We start from the raw sequence: 26,273 nt of genomic DNA on the forward strand, positions 1-26,273 counted from the left end.
ACGGCCTTACAAGAGAGGTCGACGTATTGGAAAACCGCTCTGACTCTCAGGATGAGATCAAACACTATATCCAAGAAGGTGAGACTTCGCTCTTCCAGTGCATGGTAGAGGTACCCGAGAATGTGCGGGAAGCTTGTGCCAGTGAGGCCGTGCATGAGGCATTTAGAAAGGCAGTGGAAGTGTGTAGAGTGAACTGGGCGCCAGAGTCAAAGCAATTAGTTATTCTGTCAACTAGGGAAGTCACGGTGAAGCGTGTGGCTATCCTAAGTGACATGCACCTACATGGTCTTCGCACGAAACGTTGGATCTTGTTGAGGAATGAGGAAGCCGCTTGACGTCTGGAGCATGCAAAGAAAGCTCAAGGTCTGTTGGAATTGGTGGAGGGCATCGTTCAGGTGCCCAGGAATCTGGTGAAAAAAATCATTGGAAGACTTGGAAAAATAATGCAAGAGATCGTCGATAACCCTGGTGTGGCGAGTATGAGGATTCTGGCTGATGACAAAGCCCAGGTAGCTGGTGAAGATGGGACGGTTCCATTCTTCGTTGTCAGATCAATAGAGAGCCTTAAGAATATCCTAGTACTCCTTGAATATCGCATGGCGTACTTAACAGAAGTAGAACAGCTAAAACGTGACAGGTGGCAGATCAATAAACAGCTGCAAGAAATGCGAAGAAGATGGCTGCCACTTTCAACCCGAGGTCTGGAGAGACGAAGGGGTTCCCTAAAGGATAGAAGAGTTAGAAGTAGTGACTCCTCTGTTAGCTCAGGGCTGAGTGGCCTAGGAAGGAGACCCTGTAGGATATATGGGAACAGAGAGTCAGACTTCAGTCCCAGGGACTGTGGACTGCACGCAGGTCTCCTGGGAGAATGCTTACGGCACGTGCATTCCCTGCTTCTTAAAAAGGATGTAAGCATGCTTCTAAAAATGTCCCCAGCCAGTGGTTGGAGACTTCAGGTATTTTAGGCAACTTTCCCAAAGGCACACTTCAGTATCCTCTGTGTTACCGGTTTCCTCATTGTATCGGTGTTCTCTGAATCCGATCCAGTCTGTACCTAATCCTGCCTTCCCTCTCTGAACCTGACCCAGTCTGCCCTGCCTGTACCTGACTCTGCCTGCCCTATCTGAACTGGTTCCTGCATCTACCAAGTCGAGAACCTGGTCCACCTTGTCAGCACCCATCACCGAACACCAACCTCTCCCAGTAGCCCAGGAAAAGGTTGGCATACAAAGGCATGCAGGCAATGCTTTTGTAAATAAAAAACATTGAAAACAAAAAAATTGTGTGAAGACAAAGTGGAGCAAATCGAGTATTAGATCACAAACATGGCTGTCCCCGTTGCTAGTACCCAGAAAGAGGCGGACAACCTCAAGAGCATCCTCATGTTTAATACAGGTATATAGAGATTCAACATCAGCTGTTACGGTAATAATCCAAAAGTCGTTGTACAACTTCCAGCTATCTTGACAATTATGGTCTCCAAGCAATTGCAGATAGGGTGAGAGAGGGATCCCCCTCACAAATTGCTAAATGTCACAACCGCTTTTGATGGCAGTCTTTGAAAAGGTTAAACAGCCAGGGGCAGGGCTGGATTCAGCCTTGAGCCTCTCCAATTATTATTGCATAGACCATCAGGGTTGGAGAACCACGATGACCTTTTCTGCGGCCCCAGCATTTCCTATGTGATGTATATGCATTATAAAATTTATCACAAGGGGTTGACTGTGTTCCAGACCACCAATGTAACACTGGAAAAGCAGTTGTGAGAATCAACATGTTCATTATCACTTAACATCACAGCACCACCAAAAAGAAGCAGCTCCAGCCGTCACATAAGGGGTGAGTCAATTAATTGTTTGACCAATTATAGCAGGGTCATTTTCAAGTTGATAATTTTCTGTGGCACCCGAATGATGGTATAAATACCCAAATGGCCCCTGGCAAAAAAAGGTTCCCCACCCCTGATTTATATAATGCAATACCATAGTATTGTAGTATACAATGTATATCTCCTTCTCCTTTGAAGTTCATTATCTAGCTGAGCTTCAGAGGGGTAAAAGGATGGCAGCAATGGGGGCTTTAGGCAGGTAGTAATCAGAACCCCATAATTGCATTGCAAGGTGCTGGTAAGTGTGAGCAGCGGTGCGGCTTCCTTTTAAATGAAACCGTCAGATTTATATTTGGCATTTAAAATGGTTAATATCCCTGAACAATGTTCACCTATGGGCGCATCTGTTAAGACAGATGCTGGCTAGTTAATATAGCTGGTATCTTTAGTGTGTGGAGAGAGAGCAGCTCCTGAGCCCTCTTATTATTATAGCGCCATTTATTCCATGCAGGGCCGGCTCCAGGTTTTTGAGGGCCCCGGGCGAAAGAGTCTCAGTGGGCCCCCCTCTTTAACACATACCACAATTCATGATGCACAGATACAGCAGAGAAATATAGCACAGCCCATGTAGCATATAGCACAGCCCACGTAGTATATAGCACAGCCCACGTAGTACTGTATATAGCACAGACACGTAGTATATTGCCCAGCCACGTAGTATATTGCCCAGCCGCGTAGTATATAGCTCAGCCGCGTAGTATATAGCTCAGCCGCGTAGTATATAGCACAGCCGCGTAGTATATAGCACAGCCGCGTAGTATATAGCACAGCCGCGTAGTATATAGCACAGCCGCGTAGTATATAGCACAGCCGCGTAGTATATAGCACAGCCGCGTAGTATATAGCACAGCCGCGTAGTATATAGCACAGACGCGTAGTATATAGCAGACGCATAGTATATTGCCCAGCCATGTAATATATTGCACAGCCACATAGTATATTGCACAGGCACATAATATATTGCACAGCCACTTAATATATTGCCCAGCCACATAGTATATAACACAGGCAGCCCAGGCACGTACGTAGTATATAATACAGGCAGCCCACGCAGTATATAACACAGCCTGAGCCCACGTAGTATATAACACACACAGCCCACGCAGACGCAGTATATAGCACAGCCCATGCAGTATGTAGCACAGACTGCCAGATCCATCATTACAAACAGGCAGGTCAGGCCGCACAGATGAGGCATCTAGTCATGGCCGCCCACCTCTTTACAGTGTGTTTTTCTCTCTTTGCAGTTGCATGGCCAGTGCTATGTTAATAGCGCCCCCTCTGACATCAGGGTCACAGCAATGCTGGAACTTGGATCTCCCCTGGAGATGATTCAGCTCCTGCAAACCCCCTGGGAGGAGAGATTTAAAGTGAAGGCAAACAATAGTGATTGTTCCAGTGGCCATGCATGGAGTGGCCATGCATGGAAGGTGATAGTACCCATCCAAACAGGGGGGGCTGCATGCAGCACATTGCACCTCTGCCCAATGCAATCTGCCTCCAGCTGTGCAATAGTTAATAAGGCAAGGAAAAGGGAGTACCATAGAGGTCTGTGCTAACAGCCTGCAATGTCCCCTCTGCAGGACACAGGTGCTGGGGCTGCTATTTACGATTCACAGCTCATATCTGTGTTTGTGTAAGTGGCCTGTAAACAGGTCAGAGGTCACGGGAAAGCCATTATACTGTAAGATGCAGAGGGCAGAAAAGGAATTTTTATGGCACCCCATTCCTCCTATTAACTTATGACACCTGACTGCTGCTCCTGCTCCGCTCGTCTTTCTGCTTGCCGCTGTCCCTGTGTCTGCGCTGCCGCTGGACGCCTGGACCTGTCCTGGACGCGTGGATGACAGCAGCTGGATCTCTTCTCTGAGCTCTTAGGAATCTGACGAGCTCTCACATCCGGAAGTGACAGGAGAGAGCGACCGCCGGCCCGGATTCATGGTGATGGCGGCGCCAGTGGTGACTGGTGAGTATTGCAGGCGCAGCTGTGTGAAACTCAGTCCCAGCAGCAGGCCCGGCCCGGAAGTGACTCTGGCTGCGTCGTATCCATGGTGACGGACGGCCCGACTCCCGGAGGTGAGTATTCCGGCTGCAGCTGCGCACCGTAAATGGGCCCCCCCGTCTCGCCAGGGCCCCGGCACTTGCCCGGGTACGCCGGGTTCTGGCGCCGGCCCTGATTCCATGGCACTTTACATGTGAGGAGGGGTATACATAATAAAAACAAGTACAGTACAAGTCACAATGGTACAGGAGAGAGGATCCTGCCCACGAGGGCTCACAATCTAGGGTGATGATACAATAGGCGAGGGTAGAGCTGGTCGTGCAGTGGCTTGGTCGAGTGGTGGTTACTGCAGGTTGTAGACACACGCGAACACCAGCTTAATCACGTACATACATGTGATATTTCATTAAAGGGTTAAGCAATGAATAAAACGCTTGCGATGTTTGAATTGATAATGCTAACAAAACACTCAAAGAGATTCAGGAGTTTTCTGAGCTTGTTTTAGTCTTCCCATTGACTTCTATTGTAAAGTATGGGGCATCTTTCTAGCAGAAAACACCCGAAGAATGGATGTCACTTTATTTAAAACCCCTTCACCACCTTGGGATTTTCCATTTTTGAATTTCTGCTAACCTTTTCCCCAGAGCCGTAACTTTTTTATTATTCTGTCAATATGGTCGTATGAAGGTTTGTTTTTTTGGCGGGACGAGTTGTACTTTTAAACGACACCATTGATTTTACCATACAGCATACTGGAAAACGTGAAAAAAAAATTCCAAGTGTGGTGAAATTGCAAATAAAGTGCAATTCCATGACGTACCTATAAGTCATAGGTCATGAAGGAGTGAAATATTTGGAGTTTTTAAAAGTCTGAATCATTTAAAAGATGCTCAGAGCCTAATAATGTGTACAGCAAGTTGTTTTTGCATAGAAATGAATAGGAAGAATGTTTTGCAAGCGTTTTTTCCAGTGAACCTATTCAAGTGCTGGAAGAAAAAGCGTAGCGTCAACCTATCCAAATACATACAAAATATATAAAATTGTATGTGTGTATAATTATATATTTTACACATCAATAAATTAAAGATAAATATGGTTGCAATAGAAATCCGACATTGAGAATATAGACTTTCATGATGTTCACCTTATTAGAATCTACAGGAAACTTACCGTATATACTAGAGTATAAGCCGAGGTCCCTAATTTTGCCACAAAAAACTGGGAAAACTTACTGACTCGAGTATAAGCCTAGGGTAGGAAATGCAGCAGCTACTGGTAAATTTAAAAAATAAATACCAATAAAAGTAAAATTATCGTATTTTTCGGACTATAAGACGCACGGGACCATAAGACGCACCCCAAATTTTGGGGTGGAAAATAGTAAAAAAAAAAAAAAAAAGATTTTTATAAGATGGGGTCTGTCTTATCGTCCGAATTTGAGGGCAGGCGGTGGTAGAGCGGGGTCACAGGAGGCATGGTCCCTTCCTCAGGAAGCCGTCAACGGCAGAAGTAGGGCAATGCTGCAGTCCCGGGGTATCCCAGCTGTGCGATGCTGCGGGTCCGGTGTCGGCGGTGAGGCAGAGCAGAGTACGTTGCATGGAGCAGGGTCCCTTCCTCAGGATGCCGGTGGCAGAAATGTGGTGATGCTACAGCCCTGTGTCCATGGTGAGCAGAGCCGAGTGCATCATTGGTTTCTCGGAGGCCATTTTCCTGAAGCCGAGGGCCACCGAGATCTAAATTTGCACAAGCGCAGCCTCTGGCAGCCATTTTCTTGAAGCCCACAGGAAAATGGGGTCCCAGTCGAGATCTCAATCCACGCATGCACTGCCTCCAGCGGGCCACAGCTTCAGGAAGATGGCCGCAGGGAAAATGGTGATGCACTCTGAACTGCTGACACCGTGCTTCAGCATCGCCACACTTCTGCCGCTGCAGGTTCCCTGAGGAAAGGACGCTGCTACACCACTGCCGCAACCCCCGGAAAGCCTGCATTCAGACTGTTAGACGCACCCCCAATTTTCCTCCCAAATTTTTTGGGTAAAAAGTGCGTCTTATAGTCCAAAAAAATATGGTAATTGAGACATCAATAGATTAAATGTTTTTGAATATCCATATTGAATCAGGAGCCCCATATAATGCTGCATACAGTTCATGATGGGCCCCATAAGATGCTCCATACAAAATATGCCCCATAAGATGCTCCATACAAAAAAATATGCACCATGTAATGCTCCATAAAGGTTGATGGCCCCATAAGATACTGCTGCTGCGATGAAAAAAAAAAAAAATGACATACTTGCCTCTCGTAGCTGAGGACCAGGTGCTGGTGTCCTGAGTAGACAGGGACACCGGCACGCTATGGGGGCCAGGTGCCGCTGACTCAGGCCCCTGGCACTTGCAATATTCACCTGTCCCCATTCCACCGCCGCGCACTAACCATGGCATCGTGCACTCTGACCTGAACATTACAGCCAGAGGACACGGAAGACACAGCCCGGCGGTGGAACAGGGACAGGTGAGTATTGCATGGCTCACCCTCCTGGCGCGGTCTCCGCACTTCCTTGCTTCTCCATTGTCCCGGGCGGCAGCTCCTTCCAGTGCTGAGCGGTCACATGGTACCGCTCATTAAAGTAATGAATATGCGTTCCACTCCTATGGGAGTGAAGTCACGTGCATATTCATTACTTTAATGAGAAGAACGTGACCGCTGAACACAGGAAGAACTGCCAACGCTGGAGACTATCTGAGAAGCAGGGAAGTGCAGAGACCGCGCCAGGAGGGAGCGAGTATGATGTGACAGGCACCAACTCCTGCCGCTCCCCCTCCCTCACCGACCCCCTGGGACAATGACTCTAGTATAAGCCGAGAGGGGCACTTTCAGCCTCAAAAAATGGGCTGAAAATCTTGGCTTATACTCGAGTATATACGGTAATTATGGAACTGGAGTACGTAATTGGCTATTTACAGATTAAAGAAGAGTAAAGAACGTGAGAGACTCCTGTGATAAGGTTGTGATTTGCAAATTCCAAAATAAGGAGTAAAATTGGATATTCACTCTTAAGTTTGGAAACTGAAGCATCATCAGACAGTCCCATCCATTTGAGCAATAAAACTTTCATTGCATTGGGAAATAAGGCAGAAACCAATTCCTCAGCAGGCGGCAAGTCTGAAATGTGGTCAATATGTTTCCTTTTAAACTCCTCTACCTGATGACTGATGGGATCATTCTCACTGCGATATCGGCTTCCTAACCAGCTGCTAACCTCAAACAACAATTGGTTGTCATAGACATTGGATGCCTCCTTCTGTGGATTGTCGTTTACGTGACTTACAGCTTCCAGAAGTTCCATAATGCTATTAACCGTCTTATCCAAGCAACTGTATCCACAGAATATTTGTCCTACAACATCCAACAAAGCCATGATGGTCTTCAGAAGTTGGTTCTCTAGGTTAATCTCTAAACTTGAACACAAGTCCAAGAGAGATTTAATCCGCCGGATAATTAAATCGCTGCCCGCCGTATCCTGTGGTGGACGCACATTAGATCCACTTGGTCTGGTCATACAGTAGTTGTGGTCTGAGAACCTACAGGGGACTTTAAGAATCTCGCCAATTTGTGAAGAAGCAGAGACTGCAAATTTTTCATGGATTCCATGTTCCTTAGCCTGGTTACATAACGGAACAACATAATTTTGGCTTTCCAGGAAAGTACTTAGGTTGTAACATTTCTTTAGAGGCTCATCTTTAAGGCGGGATTTCCACAGCTCCTAGAAACAAGAAACAGAAACAAGGGCAGATATTGCTACTGAAGTATCATAAAAGCATATCAATTGCAATTTTATAAACTGGATTGTGAGTCGGTGCTGCTCCTAAAAGTGTGGATCTACAATCCCTTATATTCTTGGTTTAAAAATGGTGTAATATGCGCAATCCCCCCCGAAATGACACAGGTACATCTAATTAGACTGAAGCTATTATCTAGATAAGGTACATGTAAAAAAGATTTGATAGCCTTGGATCTCAACAGCTGATATATTATGCATGTTATAATATTACTGGAAGAAGTTTCAACTCTTGGTCGTCAACTTCTTACCGGCATATGACGTACTATTACGCCATATGTCAGGTTCCTGTCCTTCATGTAGGCTCAGTAATTGAGCCCGCATCATTCCAAGCAGATACTGGCTGTGTTGTTGAGTCATTATCTGCCTGTAACAACAGCAGGTGTAGCTCAGCTGCCTTTAAACACTTACATTTTGTTGCAAATCTCCAACTGTGACATTTACAGTGTGGTCTTGTGGGAGTGGCACACAGTTCCATGTGGCCGTCAGCCTCGTTGTGACGAAATTACATGGCGATGATGGGTTGCTATTGCAGTCAGAGGTATACTGAAAACCCTGTGCTTGCCATAATGGTGCTACCATGAAGACCAGCTTGTGGCTGTTCATAGGAAACCTTGATTTTCACTATATACTGCAATACCCTTACTCAGGCATACACATTTCTTCAGACCTCTAATATCAACCATTTGATAAAGCTCATCCTAATTGGGTGACTGATCTACTCAACCTTCCAGAAGAGAAATGGAAAGAGATGGAGGAGAAAAACTACACCTTGGTTATGAGTGATAAGACATTTAGTTTGGAACAAAAAATTCCTAACCGGGTCTATCACACCACTAAAAGACTGAAAGGGGAACCCCTTGGAGTACAAGTCTGCAGAGTCACTCCATGTCACGCACCCACCACCAGAAAATCCTCAGAGTGCACAGTGCACATGCTGTGAGAATTCGTAAGTATGCAGTCTCAGAGTGACTGCAGATTTGTAGCCTAAGATCGGACAACCCCTTGCCAGACAGGAGGACCCGGAAATGGTGCTGTTTTTGCCAACAAAAGAAATCAAGGTGCAGAAATTTCAGGTAAAATTTTATTTGAACTGAGTAAACTGATAAAAACTACCATATATACTCGAGTATAAGCCGACCCGAGTATAAGCACCTAATTTTGCCACGGAAAACTGGGTAAGCTTATTGACTCAAGTATAAGCCGGGTATGTATTGTCCCCTCTTCCCTGTCCTGCTACGTGTGGCTCCCGCCGTCCTGTTCTGCTCTGTGTGGCTCCCTCTCTTGTATGCTCCCCCCTGTCCCATCTTGTATACATGGCTTGGCTCCCCCTGTCCCATCCTTGCATGCATGGCTCGGCTCCCCCTGTCCCATCCTTGTATGCATGGCTCCCCCAACCCCATCTTGTATGCATGGCTCGGCATCCTCCCCCTTGTATGCATGGCTCCCCCCCGTCCCATCTTGTATGCATGGCTCGACTGGGCTCCCCCCGTCCTCTCCCATCATACTCACCCTCCTCGCAGGGTCACTGCACGTCCCTGCATCTCCGTTGTCCCGGCGAGGCAGCTATTCCTGTGCTGAGCGGTCACGTGATACTGCTCATTAAGGTAATGAATATGCATTCCATGCCTATGGGAGTGGAGATGCGGGCAGGGTGAGTATGGTGTCACAGCCACTGGCTCCTGCCGCTGGTCCCCTCCCCCTTTCTGGACCATGACTCGTGTATAAGCCAAGGGGTCACAATTACATCTATTTATGCATGAGCAGCTTGACTTTCCCAGAATCCTGTCTCCCCAAGTCTGCTTACTTGTTCTTGTACATGAGGTAGTATCCGGATCATAGGATGGGCTATTTTTTTTTAGATTTATACTTTTATGTGCATGAAAATAATTATGGCCTGGAAACCACACCAAGTGTAATATACTGGATAACGTCAATAAATATGTTCCAATGTATAAGATACTTTGCAATGTACCCAAATTTGAAAACTTGTGGGGGGTAAAAAGCCAGCTACTGTGGATAAGGCATTTACAAACAGAAAGGACCTGCGAATACAATGAATGGCGCAGTGTGTTGCATCTGGCGCGGGGGCTCGGGAGGAGGCCTGAGGGGGATCGGGCGCTTGGAAAGTTGTAATAAGATTTATATCTAATATCTGCACGTGTATTTACTCTTGCATACGATCTTTGTAGTCTCATTAACTTTTGCAGCTTGCACTGCTTGATTTGAGTAGAAACAATGTTCCAGTTACTTATAGGCTTTATTGTAAGCCTGACCATATAATTTGTTTAGATGAATGAAACTGATACAATGTTGTATTGATGAACTGATTTATAGAGTGTTGAAATAGCATAAATAAATCATTTAAATAACATGCCCATAAGAGGGTTAAGGCTACGCGATATCCCAGTCATCCAGCTAAACAGGACGTTTAGGAGAAACTTTGCAAAGTGCAATCTCTTAGCCAAATAACATTGATGAGATTTCTCCTGGGGATTCAGGTTAGCCTTGACAAGAAGACTAAAAAGCAGCTTATAAAAGTTCTTTCGAAAATAGCTTGTCAGCTAAATATAGGGAGCAATATTCTTGTCATAAGAACCATCAAGTCAGTGCTCCAGTCATTCAATAGTTTAAAGGGAATCTGTCATCACATTTGACCTATCTAAACTATTACTATGGGCATATAGGGTATAGGTTGATGAAAATAGTCCTCCCTGTGTGTTTCATATCAGATGTGTCGTTGCTGAGAAATCCTCTTTTATCACGTTATATAAGTGACCTCTTCTAGGCTTTGGGGCGGATGCTGCCTGGAAGATAACTTTGCCTCCAGAGCTTATTTTACATGAAGGGGAGTTACCAGTGTGATGTGTAATGGCCGCTCTCTGCTCTTCTGATCTCACTGCAGGGTAGTGTGTAATTATAATTGACACATCTGCAGATTCCCCTAAACTCCAGGTTCCATCTCACAGGCAGACAGGGCTGCAATATTGCTGAAATACAGCAGAGCTGAGAGAGAAGCAAAAAGTATATTTGCAAGAAGACAAATTTCATTTCTCCTGTTCTGTGTTCATTACTTGTCTGACACAAGGAACTCCCCTTCATGTATAATAATCTCTGGAGGCAGAGTTATCTTCCCGGCATCATCCACCCCAGAGCCTGGAAGGGGTCACATATATAAAGTGATAAAAGACGATGTATGCTCAAATCACCCCCCCCTTTCGCCCCAATCAAAATAGAACAGAAAAAAAAAATCAAAAACATACACATATTTGGTATCACCGCGTTCAGAATCACCTGATCTATCAAAAGAAAAAAAAGAAAAAAAAGGAATTAACCTGATCGCTAAACGGCGTAGCGAGAAAAAAATTTAAAAGGCCAGAATTATGTTTTTTTTGCATTAAAATGCAATAACGGACAATCAAAAGAACGTATCTGCACCGAAATGGTATCACTAAAAACGTCAGCTCGGCACACAAAAAATAAGCCCCCTCCCAACCCGAGACCTCGATAAGTGGAGAAGCTACAGGGATCGGAAAATTGAACAATTATTATTTTTTATTTTAGCAAAGTTTGGAATTTTTTTTACCTCTTAGATAAAAAAAATAACCTAGTCATGTTTGGTGTCTATGCACTCGTACTGACCTGGAGAATCATAATGGCAGGTCAGTTTTAGCATTTAGTGAACCTAGCAAAAAAAGCCAACCAAAAAACAAGTGTGGGATTGCACTTTTTTTTGCAATTTCACCGCACTTGGAATTTTTTACCGTTTTCTAGTGCACGACATGCTAAAACCAATGATGCCGTTCAAAAGTACAACTCGTCCTGCAAAAAATAAGCGAAAATTGACGAAAAAATTAAAAAGTTATGGCTCTGGGAAGAAAGGGAGCAAAAAACGAAAACGCAAAACCGAAAAAAGCTGGGGTCATTAAGGGGTTAATATGTTAGATCTGTCACCACATTTGACCCATTTCCTTTAAACCCTAAAAAGAAACCTGAACCTGTCAAAAGCTTTACGATAGGGTTCCCCCCACCTAGCGTTACCATTAGTGATGAGCGAATATACTCGTTACTCGAGATTTCTCAAGCACGCTCGGGGGTCCTCCGAGTATTTTTTTTTAGTGCTTGGAGATTTAGTTTTTCTTGCCGCAGCTGAATGATTTACATCTGTTAGCCAACATAAGTACATGTGGGGGTTGCCTGGTTGCTAGTGAATCCCCACATGTACTTATGCTGGCTAACAGGTGTAAATCATTCAGCTGCGGCAAGAAAAACAAAATCTCCGAGCACTAAAAAATACTCGGAGGACCCCTGAGCGTGCTTGGGAAATAACGAGTATATTCGCTCATCACTAGTTACCATCATTGGCCGGATTGATATCTGTTCTGCGCTGCTGAACTGTCATATAAACTACCGAAGCTTGCAATTCTACGAAATGTATGTGTCCCAAAAAGGCATTATAGAAATAGAAAAATACAAAACAAGAAAAAAAAAAAAAAAACAAAGAAGGGGGATGTTTGTCAAGACAAAATTAATCATATCAATAAATAAAATCTAAAAAAAATACTTTATTAAAGTGTAATAAATGTGGATAAGCAGTTTCGCTAAGATCACCCCCCAAAAACCTAATGCGCATCTGACAAATGCTTCATCAGGGCCAGGAGACTGACGAAGCATTTGTGAAACACGCATCGGGTGTTTGGTGGATGATTTTAGTACAACCGATTATCCACATTTATTACACTTTACCTCCCCGTAAGCTACATTATCTTTTCTTGGTATATATTTACATATTATTGAATAGTGATTCAGATTTGCTTTTATTCTATATTTATCTATGAATTATACCTTGTATTAATGGGGTTCCCACATGTGCTCACCCACTAATTTTAATCCTTGGTCTGTAGCACCAGATTTATTTGTACTTTGTTGTTTTTATCAATTACACTTAATAAAGTGTATTGGATTTTAACTATTGATCTGACTAATTTTGTCCTTACACACATCCTCTTCTTTGTTTTTTTGACCTGTCATGTAGCAGCACTGAACGAATGTTAACTGAGCCTATGGGACTGGCACGTGCCTGAAAATAATGCAAAGGATTGGTGCACTGGCCATGAATGATCCCACCATCACTTACATAAACATTTAAAGTTGACATTTTAGTGATGCAATATTCCTTTGTGGCCAGGAAGGTATGCTTGAACTTGTCTATTACTAAGTAATAGAATTATTGAGCTGATAATACAGGTTTCCTTTAAAGAGCATTTAATAGACTTTCTTATTTACAAATGCATCATTAATGTATCATTAGATAATATTTAATTTAAAAACACCTTTAGGCTATGTTCACACTTTGCGGTTTTTGCTGCGGATCCGCTGCAGATTTGATGCTGCGGATCCGCAGCAGTTTTCCATGCAGGGTACAGTACAATGTTACCCTATGGAAAACAAAAACCGCTGTCCCCACTTTGCGGAAAATGCCTTTAAAAACCGCGCGGAATTGCTGCGGAAAAAAAGAAGGAGCATGTCACTTCTTTCTGCGGATTCCGCAGCGGTTTTCAACATGCACCAATAGGAAAGTGCTGTTGAAAACCCGCAGAAGAAACCGCAGGAAAATCCGCAGGGAAAACCGCTGCGGTTTTTCCATGCGGTTTTTCCAAATCCGCTGCGGAAAAATCCGCAGCAAAATCTGCAAAGTGTGAACATGCCCTTAGGGTATGTGCACATGCTGCGGATTTTGCTGCGGATCCGCAGCGGATTTGACGCTGCGGCAGGGTGGATTGATTTAAATCACGCCGATTTAAATCATGATTTAAATCACGATTTAAATCAAAAGATTTTTTTCTATATAAATCGGATCGATTTAAATCATGATTTTAATCATGATTTAAATCACTGATTTAAATCAAAAGGTTTTTTTTAATATAAATCACGATTAAAATGAGAAGTGAGAGCAGTGCGCATGTGCGCCCATAGTTACACGGACGAAACTAGGGGCAACGATCTAACGCCAGGGTGAGGGGGGGACCCCAAAGTAAGTAAAAATCTTTTTTGTTTTACTATATGGCAATAGGTAGGTGTTTAAAAGCAGCATGTCTTAATTGTATAAACTATTAATAGCCTCCACATTTTGTTCATACTGCCCCTTTAATTCCACACTTCTAGCTTGGTTTCACTTTTGGTTTAGTTTCTTTTTCCATTCAGTTGACATGCCCAAACTTGTTGGATAGTCAGCATCCTACAGAAACCTCTGGAAGAGCATGGCATTGTGAATGTTACACATATACAGCCTTTATTCTACTGAGTTAAACAACTCAGCTTTATCTCATGATGGAAGAACCTTTGGATGGTAAAATATTTTCCTCAAAAAGCAGTTTATTGAAAAAAATCCGATTTACCGTAAATCAAAAAAATCCGATTTAAATCAAAAAAATCCGATTTTTTTGATTTTTTTTAAAAAACATTGATTTTTATCCACCCTGCGCTGCGGATCCGCAGCAGTTTTCCCAAAGTTTACAGTACCATGTAAACCTATGGGAAAAAAAAAACGCTGTGCACATGCTGCGGAAAATTCAGCGCGGAAATGCAGCGGATTATTTTCCGCAGCATGTCAATTCTTTCTGCGGATTCCGCAGCGGTTTTCAACAAGCACCAATAGAAAAGTGCAGTTGAAAACCCGCAGAGGAATCCGCAGAAGAAACCACGATGAAATCCGCAGTGGTATTGCACTGCGGATTTTCCAAATCCGCTGCGGAAAAATCCGCAGCAGAATCCGCAACGTGTGCACATACCCTTAATCTCTATGATTAACACCACATACATTATATAGACAGTAAATGCTACTAAGGCCAGGGTCACACTTGTGTGTGCAATGCAAGAGACTCGCGCGAGTCTCACACATCAATACCCGTCACTGCCGCCCGCATTCGGGACCCGAGCGTGTGGCTTCATAGAAATACATGCAGCCGCACGCTCCGGTCCCAAGTGCCTGGTATTGATGCGAGTTTCTCGCATAGTACACGCAAGTGTGACCCCGGCCTAATACTTATTCACCAATAGCCATAGAACAGGTACCTGAAGACTTTCAATGACTGCAAGCTGCTCCTCTCTGCTGTACAAATCAAAGGCCAATTTAAAAACTCCCTGAATACTATAAAACCAGAGACTGTTCAATCCGGCAGGCAGCCGCAGCTTGTCAAACTTAAACTCTGCAAAGAAACAAAACATCTGTTTAACAAAATAAACCTTTCCACTAATGGTACAATAATAAAAATAATAAAACGTGAAATATCACATTTATTTATTTAAGTGTTAACTGAAAGATGATCACCTTTTCTGTGCTTAGGGATTTAGGTTTAACTAGAAAGGAGCATGGAGAGTAAAGCCAGCATCGATGGGCCGCAGGGATTATGACATAATGTCACACGATCCCTGAGAGAGCCAGTGCCGACACGGCTGGAATGGCACCGGAAGAGAATATAGGTGTTAATATTTTACAAGGGGGAAACCTAAGGATTGAGAAGGGGTTATCCGAGTAGTGGACAACCCCTTTAATTGCTGAGATTTGAAGTGCTAATCATAATTGACCAGGAGGAGTCTGTTGTTCAATGTGATTCATTATAGAAACAGCCATGGAGTACAAGCCTTTACATACAATGACAGTGGCATTCCCTTTCACTGGCAGAATTCTGGGGTTATCTGCGGTCTATATTTCTAGGTCTAAAGGATCAGCGGCTGAATGTAAAAGAACCAACAACAGTTACCGGGGCTGAAGTTCAGCCTTGCTGCCAGACCCTTCTTTGCAAACTTGGCATGGATTTTAGGATGATTTTCAGTTCGAATTCCAGTCCGTGAAACAACATCACTACCCAAGAAAACAGGGATCATGTCATCCTGCGAAACAAACAAAGTTACCGTAGATTCAAAAACACTTTTTACAGTTTTATATATTTTCCCCTCTCCCTTAGAAGTTCCAGTTAAAATAGTGTAGTCTAAGGATTAGTCTTGTTGTCAAAAACACTATGCACCCCAACTGCAGTCCTCAAGGTCCACCAACAGATCATGTTTCAGGATTTCCTTAGTATGGCACAGGGAATAATTCCATCAACTGTACAGTACTAAGGAAATCCTTAACACATGATTTGTTGTTGGGCTTTGAGGACTGGTGGTCGAAAACACTGCCTTAGGCCGGTTTCGTCCGGTACCGGAGATGTCAATGTCCGTGTAATACTTGTGGCACATGTGTGGCTCTCGTGTGCCGCATCAGTACCACACAGACAGGAGCTAGGGAAGAAGTGGTACAGTAAGTGCTGTTCCCCGGCGCCGGGTGCTGAAGATGCCTTTTATCATTCTCCCCTGCTGGTGATCAGCATGAATGATAAGTTGTATTCAAGTGAGAACAATGACAGCAGGTGGCGGCTGATGGGACTATTACTCCCATCAGCCTACACCTAATGCTGATAATCAGTGGCAGCAGCTGATGGGAGTATTCCTCACCCACCGCCAGCACTATAAATATATTGAAACATCCGGTGTGGGTTTCCCTATATTTTTTTTTTAACCAGCCAGGCAAAACTCACAGCTGGTGGCTGCAAACCTCAGCTGTCAGCAAAGCTGGTTATCAAGGATAGAGGGGTCTCCATGCTGTTGTATTTAAGTAAATGATTAAAAAAAAAAAGAAAAAAAAAAAAAGGTGCGTGGGTCCCCCCCATTTTTGACAACCAGCCTTGCTAAAGCTGACAACTGGGGGGCTGGTATTCTCAGACTGGTAAGGGGCCATGGATATTGCCCCCCACCCCAGCCTAAAAATAGCCTCACAGCTGCTCAGAAAGGGCACATCTATTAGATGCAGCAGTTCTGGTGCTTTGCCCGGCTCTTCTCAGTTGCCCTGTAGCGGTGGCAAGTGGGGTTGATGTCACCTTTGTATTGTCAGGTGACATCAAGCCCACGGGTTAGTAATGGAGAAGCGTCTATAAGACACCTATCCATTACTAGTCCTATAGTTATATGGTAAATAAAGACACAGCCAGAATAAAGTCTTTTATTAGAAATAAAACAAAACACAGTTTTCCATTTTTATTTAAAAATAAAACAGTTATACTCGCCTAACTCCTCTGAATCCCTCGTCTTCTGTAAAAAAAAAAAAAAAAGTAAAAAACAATAGCTCTCAACTATACAACTTTCTGTCCTACGCCGTAATCCACATCTGGGGGATAAATAGACGGTGATTGAACTGCTGTGAGAGCAGCATCACTGACCAGTGGTGACATCATCGAGGTTACCTCCAGTCACTGAGGCTGCGTTCCCAGTACGGCAGAACTGCAGTGACCTCAGCACCATGGAAAAAGTCAGTGATGAGGTCACTGCAGTTCAAGCTCAGTATCTTCACAGCAGATCACGTGAGAAAAAGGCAGAAAAGTTGCAGGCTCATAGCTGGAGCTCAAACAGGGGGAGGTGATCTTCAATGTATCTATACGTCCAAAGTCTTAAAGGGGTTAATTTATAAGGGTTTTACCACCAAAGTTAATTTTAATCAACATTTTAATCAATAGATCTTGGAATAATAATTTCCACAATTTGATTTTTTTTCCTGTCCTGAGATAATTTCCACAATTGGATGTGTTTAAATAAAATGTTCCTGTGCTGAGATAATCTTATAAATGTGCCCCTGCTGTGTACTGTGTAATGGCCCTGTCTGACCGTGCAGGGCCATGGTCTGATTATACCACAACTCCTGGGAAGGGTGGGGAGAAAAAGAGTATACAGACAAAACAGCAGAGGATCACAGCCAATTCTTTCCTTGAGGTAAAACATTGCTTAAACAGGCAGCGAAATGTTTTGCCTTACAAAAATAATCAGCTGTGATCTCGTGCTGTCCTGTCTGTATACTCTCCTGCCCAGGAGATGTGGTATGAACAGACCATGTCCCTGTACAGTCAGACACAGCCATTACACAGCAGGGGCACATTTATAAGATTATCTCTGCACAGTAACATTTTATTTAGACACATCCAATAGTGGAAATTATAATTGTTACAATATCTATTAATTAAAACGTACTTTGTGGGAAAACCACTTTAAGTCAATGAAATTAATTTACAAAATAAACCAGTGAGATCTGTTTAGGTGCCGAACTAAAGCTTGGCCGAGCGTTCATGTCTTCTCTAGAGGGAAGAGGGACCTGCTGTTAAACCACTGCCAAAGGTGTCACCAGTAACATTACCTATAGACATAGGGTTAATCTGCCGGTTAGCAGTGTTAGGGTACGTGTTCACGTTCAGAATGGCCGGCGGTTTGGACGGAACGGCAAACCCGCTCCGCCCCCTTCTGTGACGCGATGATGCCGGATGTGATCATTGCACACATCCGGCATCATCGCACCCCACACATAGGGTCCTGTAATTTACCTTGCGGCGGCGCAGCGTCGCTGCAAGGTAAACGGACATGCTGCAATCTTAAAAGAGGCGCCGCATGTCCGGAATTGCAGGGCCGCCGGGTGCGTGTTACCACGCATAGTGGAGACGGGATTTAATAAAATCCCCCCCACTATGCTGTAACATCTGGGCTCTGCGCAGCGTCAAACACGCAGCGTTTCCTGAACGTGGAAACATACCCTTACAATGCTGTCTGGCCCAGAATCACTGTACCAAGTACAGGCGCTCGGTGCTGCATGGAGGGGCCAATCGTTTAAATACACCTTTCCCTCTCGGACGGCGGCTGCTGCAGGCTCGCCTGTATGACTGAAAGCTGGCGGCTCCCAGCACGAATAAAGGTCATTTTCTCCTGGTAGCTGCACATTCAGCATTGGAACACTACTAAGCTGCACAGTAACCCAGTATCTGCAGGTCTGGGGACATGACCGGTCCCTGAAAGAGTTACAGCTCACAGGTCTGTGACTCTGGGGGATTTCACCCCAAGTAGAAAGTGCCTCTGCCTCCTTACAGTGAATGGCTCCATTGGGGGAGGGGGGTTCCCATTATTCATGGCTACAGGCGTTAGTCCTGATCTGTGGCCTGAATACAATGTGATCGTGGCCTAAGGGTCAGCGGCTGTATGAACTCTATAGTCACGGCCCAGGCTCTTCTTCATGCAGCTGATTATTGTACACCCTTAAGTCGCCTCCAAGTATCAGTGAGTGTAAGCAATTGTCCCACCCAATGCAGAGAGGAAAGGACGGCTCCCAGTCTGCAGCCCCCGACAGTCAGGGCAGAATACAGCATTGTACTAGCTGCAGCAGCTGCGGATACAGACCTCTGCCCTCTGGCCATGCTGCAGCCGGAACGAGCAGGGAGGACATAGATACAGGTACCGAAGCCGCCGCTTCCCGGTCTCCCACTCGGGAAACTGCACTTTCCTGCCTTCGGGCGACATTTCCAGGTAAGCGGCAGCGCCAAAACCAAACAGGACAGATATTTATAACGCGTCAGTAACCAGTGCTGTCACTACGTACACAGACTGATAAAGTTATCCGAAGTGCTGTGACTTTCCCTGCCCTCCTTCCGCCAAAAGAGGAACGTGTACGACTGTACGTCGGAAACATCCGCCCAGAGATGCAGAGGCGGCCATGATAACTACTGGCAAATCCGAGCTGCGAGAGAAGAAATTTAGTCAAGTGCAGTTAGCGGTTAATGCCGCAAGGGGGCAGCGCTTCCCAGTCAGTTACGTTTTGGTAATGGCGGCAATTACATTTGAAAGGAACTCTGACCCTGAAGACTACGGTCATCTCTATGGAGGAGAATTCACTCCACTGTCCTGTCTGGGGAGAGGTGGCATTTCAAGGTGGACAATGTTAATACACAGGCGTGGGATACACGGGCCTGCAACTATTGACTTCATCTCTATACACCGATAAATATATCGTCTTATAGGTCCCCAGCTTTTGTGATTCCCTGTAATTGTTACTTATTCGTTTATATGAGGCATCATCTTCACAGTTTCTTTGTCCTGCACACTGGTAGTTTATGTACCCCTTATGTACCGTGCTATATCAACTACTTATTCAGTATGTTCATATTGAGGGGTTTTTTGTATCTATAAAATGAGGTGAGCAGGTTCTCGAAGGATAAGTTTCAGGTGTGAATCCACAATTCGGAGGTCCGTGTTCTATCCATTTTTTTCATGGATAGAACTCGTACTCATTATGTGAACCTATACCGAACACTGAAGGAATAAATGATCCAAAGAAAATATAATATCAATATTTGTTATGCAATATGAAATGCATAGGTAAGTATAAAATAAACCCCTGACAAAACAGCGCACGTCGAGGTGTGCAGCAGCCCATATATTAGTCATGGTCACAGGTAATCATCATATTTGGGTTACCCTTTATTTTCAATTACCTCTATATGTGACGTTAGTGATATATATCAGCGTGTGCACCACCAGTCACAGGTAATCAGCACATTTAGGGTTATCCCTTCAACTTTATCATTTGCATATGTGCTATATCTTCTGTAATCTATAAGGTATATATAGGCTTTCAATTACTGTTCTACCATCTAGCATAGCATTACATGTATGCAGTATATTATATTGCATTTACTCCTTCAGTGTCGGTATATATGGTAATTGAAGGGATCCTCCTTACTTGTTGAGGGATATGCCTTGTTTTTACTTATTCATTATAATCTATGGTGCTATTCACACGTCCGTTTTTTTCTGGCAGCGCGGATGACAAGGGCCAATACAAGACTATATGGGTCAGTGAAAAAGACGTACAGCACACGCCCCTATTGTACAATCAGCAGATTTGGGTTCCAGTACCATCTCTATGCTGATGACACCCATTATACACTTCTTCTCCTGATCTCATGCCTGCCTTTTTAGAATACACCAGTGATTGTCTTACCGCTGTCTCGAACATCATGTCCTCCCTCTATCAAACGGAACCTGTCAAAAACTGAACTCGTGTTTTCTCCCTCTGCTAACCTATCTTTGCCTGACATTTCCATCTCCGTGTGCGGTTCAATCATTACTCCCAAGCAACATGCCCGCTGCCTTGGGGTCATACTTGATTCCAAGCTTTCATTCACTCCCCACATCCGATCACTGGCTCGCTCTTCTTATCTGCATCTCAAAAACATTTCTAGAATTCAACTTTTTCTGACTTTCGACTCTGCAAAAACTCTGTTTCTCTTATTCATTCTCGTCTGGACTATTGTAACTCCCTACTAATCGGCCTCCCTCTTACCAAACTCTCCCCACTCCAATCTGTCCTGAATGCTGCTGCAAGGATTATATTCCTCACCAATGTTACACCAATGCCTCTACCTTGTGCCAGTCATTACACTGGCTACCCATCCACTCCAGAATCCAGTACAAAACTATTACCCTCATCCACAAAGCGCTGCATGGCTCAGCACCACCCTACATTTCCTCTCTGGTCTCAGCCTACCACCCTACCCGTGCTCTCCGCTCTGCTAATGACCTCAGGTTAGCATCCTCAATAATCAGAACCTCCCACTCCCATCTCCAAGACTTTTCACGTGCTGCACCAACTCTTTGGAATGCACTACCCAGGTTAATACGATTAATCCCCAAAGTTTTAAGCTTGCCCTAAAAACGCATTTGTTTAGACTGGCCTACCGCCTCAACGCATTAACCTAACTATCACTGTGTGGCCCATTCAAATAACTTAAACCATAACCAGGTTCCTCGTATCATGTTCTCATACACTTCATGCAGTTAATAGCCCTCTGTGTCTGTACTGCTACATATTTAGGCTGTTAACTGGTTCATTCAGCTTTATATGAACACCCGATCCTTACACTATGGCTGGTCCGAACAACAAAAGCAATTGTTACCATCCACCTCTCGTATCTCCCCTTTTCCTCATAGGTTGTAAGCTTGCGAGCAGGGCCCTCATTCCTCCTGGTATCTATTTTGAACTGTGATTATTGTTATGCTGTAATGTCTATTGTCTGTACAAATCCCCTCTATAATGTAAAGTTCTGCGGAATATGTTGGCGCTATATAATATTATTATTATTATCCATGTGCTGTGGGTATACAACATCGCAAAGGAGAAGCTTTGTAATTGCTTTCTTTATCCATCCATGATAAACTGACACACTGATCCAAAACATTGTACTATTTATTCACATATGTGTTTAAACATGGACCTGTCAGATGTCCGAGTTTTTCACTGATGGGTATGTGCTCTGTTATAACTTACTAGCTATTGAACCCGTTCTACGCCCGGGTGGCGAGCATTTATATTGGTATATGGTCTCCATCCTAGTATGTGCTGCTCCCATCTTGCTCTCCCATCCTGTCATGTGCTGCTCCATCCTGCGCCCCCCCCATCCTGTCATGTGCTGCTCCATCCTGCGCCCCCATCCTATCATGTGCTGCTCCATCCTGCGTCCCCATCCTGTCATGTGCTCCCATCCTGCGCCCCCATCCTGTCATATGCTGCTCCATCCTACGCCCCCATTCTGTCATGTGCTGCTCCCATCCTGTGCTCCCATCCTGTCATGTGCTCCCATCCTGCACCCCCATCCTGTCATGTGTGCGCCCCCATTTTGTCATGTGCTGCTCCCATCGTGCGCAATCATTCTGTCTTGTGCTGCTCCCATCCTGCGCCCCCATTCTGTCATGTGCTGCTCCCATCCTGCGCCCCCATTCTGTTGTAATGTGCTGCACCCATTCTGCCTGTTCCGGTTTCCATTCTGCCATATGTTGCTCCCATCTTTCTCTCTCCGGCTCTACTGCCCGAGTGCGGCTGTGCTGAGTGCGGGCGGCTGTGCTGAGTGCGGGCGGCGGTGCTGAGTGCGGCTGTGCTGAGTGCGGGCGGCGGTGCTGAGTGCGGCTGTGCTGAGTGCGGGCGGCGGTGCTGAGTGCGGCTGTGCTGAGTGCGGGCGGCGGTGCTGAGTGCGGGCGGCGGTGCTGAGTGCGGCTGTGCTGAGTGCGGGCGGCGGTGCTGAGTGCGGGCGGCGGTGCTGAGTGCGGGCGGCGGTGCTGAGTGCGGGCGGCGGTGCTGAGTGCGGCTGTGCTGAGTGCGGGCGGCGGTGCTGAGTGCGGCTGTGCTGAGTGCGGGCGGCGGTGCTGAGTGCCGGCGGCTGTGCGTGGCGGTGCTGAGTGCGGGCGGCTGTGCGTGGCGGTGCTGAGTGCGGGCGGCTGTGCGTGGCGGTGCTGAGTGCGGGCGGCTGTGCGTGGCTGTGGTGAGTGTGGACGGCTGTGCGTGGCTGTGCTGGGCGCCGAGTGCTGGGGGCCTGAGCCGGCGGGGACACCGGCGCGCTGTGGGGGTCAGGTGCCGGAGTTGCCGCTAGCTCAGGCCCCCGGCACTTGCTATATTCACCTGTCCTGGTGTTCCACCGATGCGCGCTGCTCCATCCTCCACATCCTCTGGCTGTGACTGTTCAGTCAGAGGGCAGCGCGCATTAAGCGCGTCATGGCGCCCTCTGAACTGAACGTCACAGGCAGAGGATGTGGAGGATGGAGCAGCTGAGTGCCGGCAGCTGTGCGTGGCTGTGCTGAGTGCCGGTGGCTGTGCGTGGCTGTGGTGAGTGCGGGCGGCTGTGCGTGGCGGTGCTGAATGCGGGCGGCTGTGCGTGGCGGTGCTAAGTGCAGGCAGCTGTGCGTGGCGGTGCTGAATGCGGGCGGCTGTGCGTGGCGGTGCTAAGTGCAGGCAGCTGTGCTGAGTGCGGGCGGCTGTGCTGAGTGCGGGCGGCTGTGCTGAGTGCGGGCGGCTGTGCTGAGTGCGGGCGGCTGTGTGTGGCTGTGCTGAATGCGGGCGGCTGTGCGTGGCGGTGCTGAGTGCGGGCGGCTGTGTGTGGCGGTGCTGAGTGCGGGTGGCTGTGCGTGGCGGTGCTGAGTGCGGGCGGCTGTGGGTGGCTGTGGTGAGTGCGGGCGGCTGTGCGTGGCTGTGCTGAGTGCGGGCGGCTGTGCGTGGCGGTGCTGAGTGCGGGCGGCTGTGGTGAGTGCGGGCGGCTGTGCGTGGCGGTGCTGAGTGCGGGCGGCTGTGCGAGGCTGTGCTGAGTGCGGGCGGCTGTGCGTGGCAGTGCTGAGTGCGGGCGGCTGTGCGTGGCAGTGCTGAGTGCGGGCGGCTGTGCGTGGCAGTGCTGAGTGCGGGCGGCTGTGCGTGGCTGTGCTGAGTGCGGGCGGCTGTGCTGAGTGCGGGCGGCTGTGCGTGGCTGTGCTGAGTGCGGGCGGCTGTGCCGAATGTGGGCAGCTGTGCGTGGCTGTGGTGAGTGCGGGCGGCTGTGCTGAGTTCGGGCAGCTGTGCGTGGCTGTGGTGAGTGCGGGCGGCTGTGCGTGGCTGTGGTGAGTGCGGGCAGCTGCGTGGCTGTGGTGAGTGCGGGCGGCTGTGCGTGGCTGTGGTGAGTGCGGACGGCTGTGCGTGGCTGTGCTGGGCGCCGAGTGCTGGGGGCCTGAGCAGGCGGGGACACCGGCGTGCTGTGGGGGTCAGGTGCCGGAGTCGCTGCTCGCTCAGGCCCCTGGCACTTGCTATATTCACCTGTCCTGGCGTTCCACCGATGCGCGCTGCTCCATCCTCCACATCCTCTGGCTGTGACTGTTGAGTCAGAGGGCGGCGCGCATTAAGCACATCATCGCGCCCTCTGAACTGAACGTCACAGGCAGAGGATGTGGAGGACGGAGCAGCGCGCATCGGTGGAACAGGACAGGTGAATATAGCATACTCACCCTCCTGGCTCGTCCCTGCTTCTCCGTTGGAGATCGCGGTGTGCGTTCAGTGCTTACGCATACCGCGATCTCCTGGGAGCGTCACTCTGTGGGGTCCAGCTTGCGCAGTCTATAAAGGCTTCGGACAGAGTGACGCTCCCAGCGTTATATTATAGATGGGACTATGCACATGATTTTTCACAACTGGTGATGAGCATGGCAATGTTGTAGGTGCGCAAGATCAATCCTATCCCATATAGTGTAATATAGATAGCTTGGCACTCCAGAAAATTAATTTTCTTCAAAAAAATGAAAGAAAAATCTTCCCATGATGAACATATCTGGTGGCACCACACAGCTGGCATGATCTAGTGATGTCATCACACCTGCTGCCACTGAGGCTCACAGGCTGAATGGTGAAGAAGGGACCTGAGAACTCTCTTCCACCCTTGTATTCAACTACACATGCTTCCTGCGGACAGTTATAATTGTCCAATCTCCCAGGACAGTTTCCAAGCTCCAAGAATTCTGGATCCAGGATGGTTGGGAAGCAAGGACATTGATGGTAGACTATCCTGGAGAAAGTATTTCAGAAACGGACAACCTTGTGGGGTTTTCTCAAGCAGTGGTGTTGAGAGTATACAGAGAACGGTGTGAAGAGGAGACCATCCAGGAGAATGGGACCTTCTGGATGCAAAGAACTCGGCCATGAACTGGGTCACAGGAAGAAGCCAAGCAAATTACAGCCCAATACAACACTAGTGCTCCAACTAACGCACACAACTCGTCATTCCAAAGCACAGATGGGCTAGGCAGAGCAACTGATGGCCAGTTTGGCTCTCAAACAGGAAAGTAAAACTACAATGATTAAGTTACCAGCTGTGTCTGCAGCAGGAGCACCAGGTATCAAACCCTCACCTATGTGATATCGAGGACCTATGGATAAATGAATAAATGACAAACCCCTTTAATCTTTCCTGTCATGTTTTCAATACTGCTATTCAGTCTTCCCTGTATGACTACAGGCAGCGATAGCGGTCAGTCACTGAATAGCGCCACCTACTGGACTCATATGCATGAATAAAACAAGTTATACGGAACATGTTCCCAAAAACCTATATAACATACCGCTCAGTGTCTCCTCCTCTCACCATGCTGATCACAGATTGAACTGCATGGACAATGTGACAGGTTCCCTTTAATAAACGGGGAGTGAAGTGTTCACAGCATGTCAGTACCCAGGGGTGTAACTACAACAGGTGCAGGGGTTGCAATCGTACTCTGGCCCTGGAGTCTAGGGGGCCCTAAAAGTCCCTTTAGTCTATAGAAAAAGACTATTGCTATTAAAGATTTAAAATATTTGGGGGCCCCATTGGAGCTTTCACATCAGGGCCCATGAGTTTCAAATTATGCCACTGTCAGTACCTCCATCTAATTTGAGACAACTGTAGGCAGCGCTGTCTGAATGGACCGATAATCCCGCAGAACCATTTTAACATCTCGTGAAATCTGTGTCATGACAAATTTCTGCAATTCTGAGAGCCAAAAGAGATTATAAATGCCAATCTAGTAGCACAATAGTGTGGCAGGCCAGTGTATTTGTGACCAAGATGCTATATCAGAGCCCTGTGTTTAGTGGGTGTGCTGGGAAAGCTCCTAGTGAGTATCTTCAACAGAGCTGATGAGCAGTGTTCACCCAAGAGGCCAAAAGATTATCCTTTTGCGCAAAGTTGGAGTGGCACATGTCAGATCTAATTATTTTTCAACTGTAAAATAAATTATATTACGATATATACATTTACCATGAGATTTATTTGTGCAATGTTTGCAAATGCACGCCTAAACAGTGGCATACACTGGAAGGTTTATCTTTTAAGTATACTGCCAATAAATTTTTTAGGATGCAGTGTGCAGAGAT

At 46.4% G+C, this 26,273-nt stretch overlaps 1 protein-coding gene across 2 annotated transcripts; it reads right to left on the bottom strand.

Moving 5' to 3' along the window:
* Positions 1-4,070: 4,070 nt before the first annotated feature.
* On the bottom strand, positions 4,071-19,566 carry LOC143810481 (uncharacterized). Of its 2 annotated transcripts, none has more exons than XM_077293145.1 (4): positions 18,980-19,277; positions 15,493-15,622; positions 14,804-14,937; positions 4,071-7,654 (listed from the first exon to the last, which is right to left on the bottom strand). In XM_077293145.1, the coding sequence occupies exons 1-4, from the start codon at positions 19,097-19,099 to the stop codon at positions 6,845-6,847; spliced, it is 1,194 nt and encodes a 397-aa protein (XP_077149260.1). In that variant the 5' UTR covers positions 19,100-19,277; the 3' UTR covers positions 4,071-6,844. The 2 variants fall into 2 exon arrangements, with proteins under 2 accessions (XP_077149260.1, XP_077149261.1); XM_077293146.1 differs by having other exon boundaries at positions 6,584-7,654; positions 19,179-19,566.
* Positions 19,567-26,273: the final 6,707 nt, after the last annotated feature.

Source organism: Ranitomeya variabilis, chromosome 1, assembly GCF_051348905.1.
Source record: "Ranitomeya variabilis isolate aRanVar5 chromosome 1, aRanVar5.hap1, whole genome shotgun sequence".
Classification (NCBI taxonomy): Eukaryota; Metazoa; Chordata; class Amphibia; order Anura; family Dendrobatidae; genus Ranitomeya; species Ranitomeya variabilis.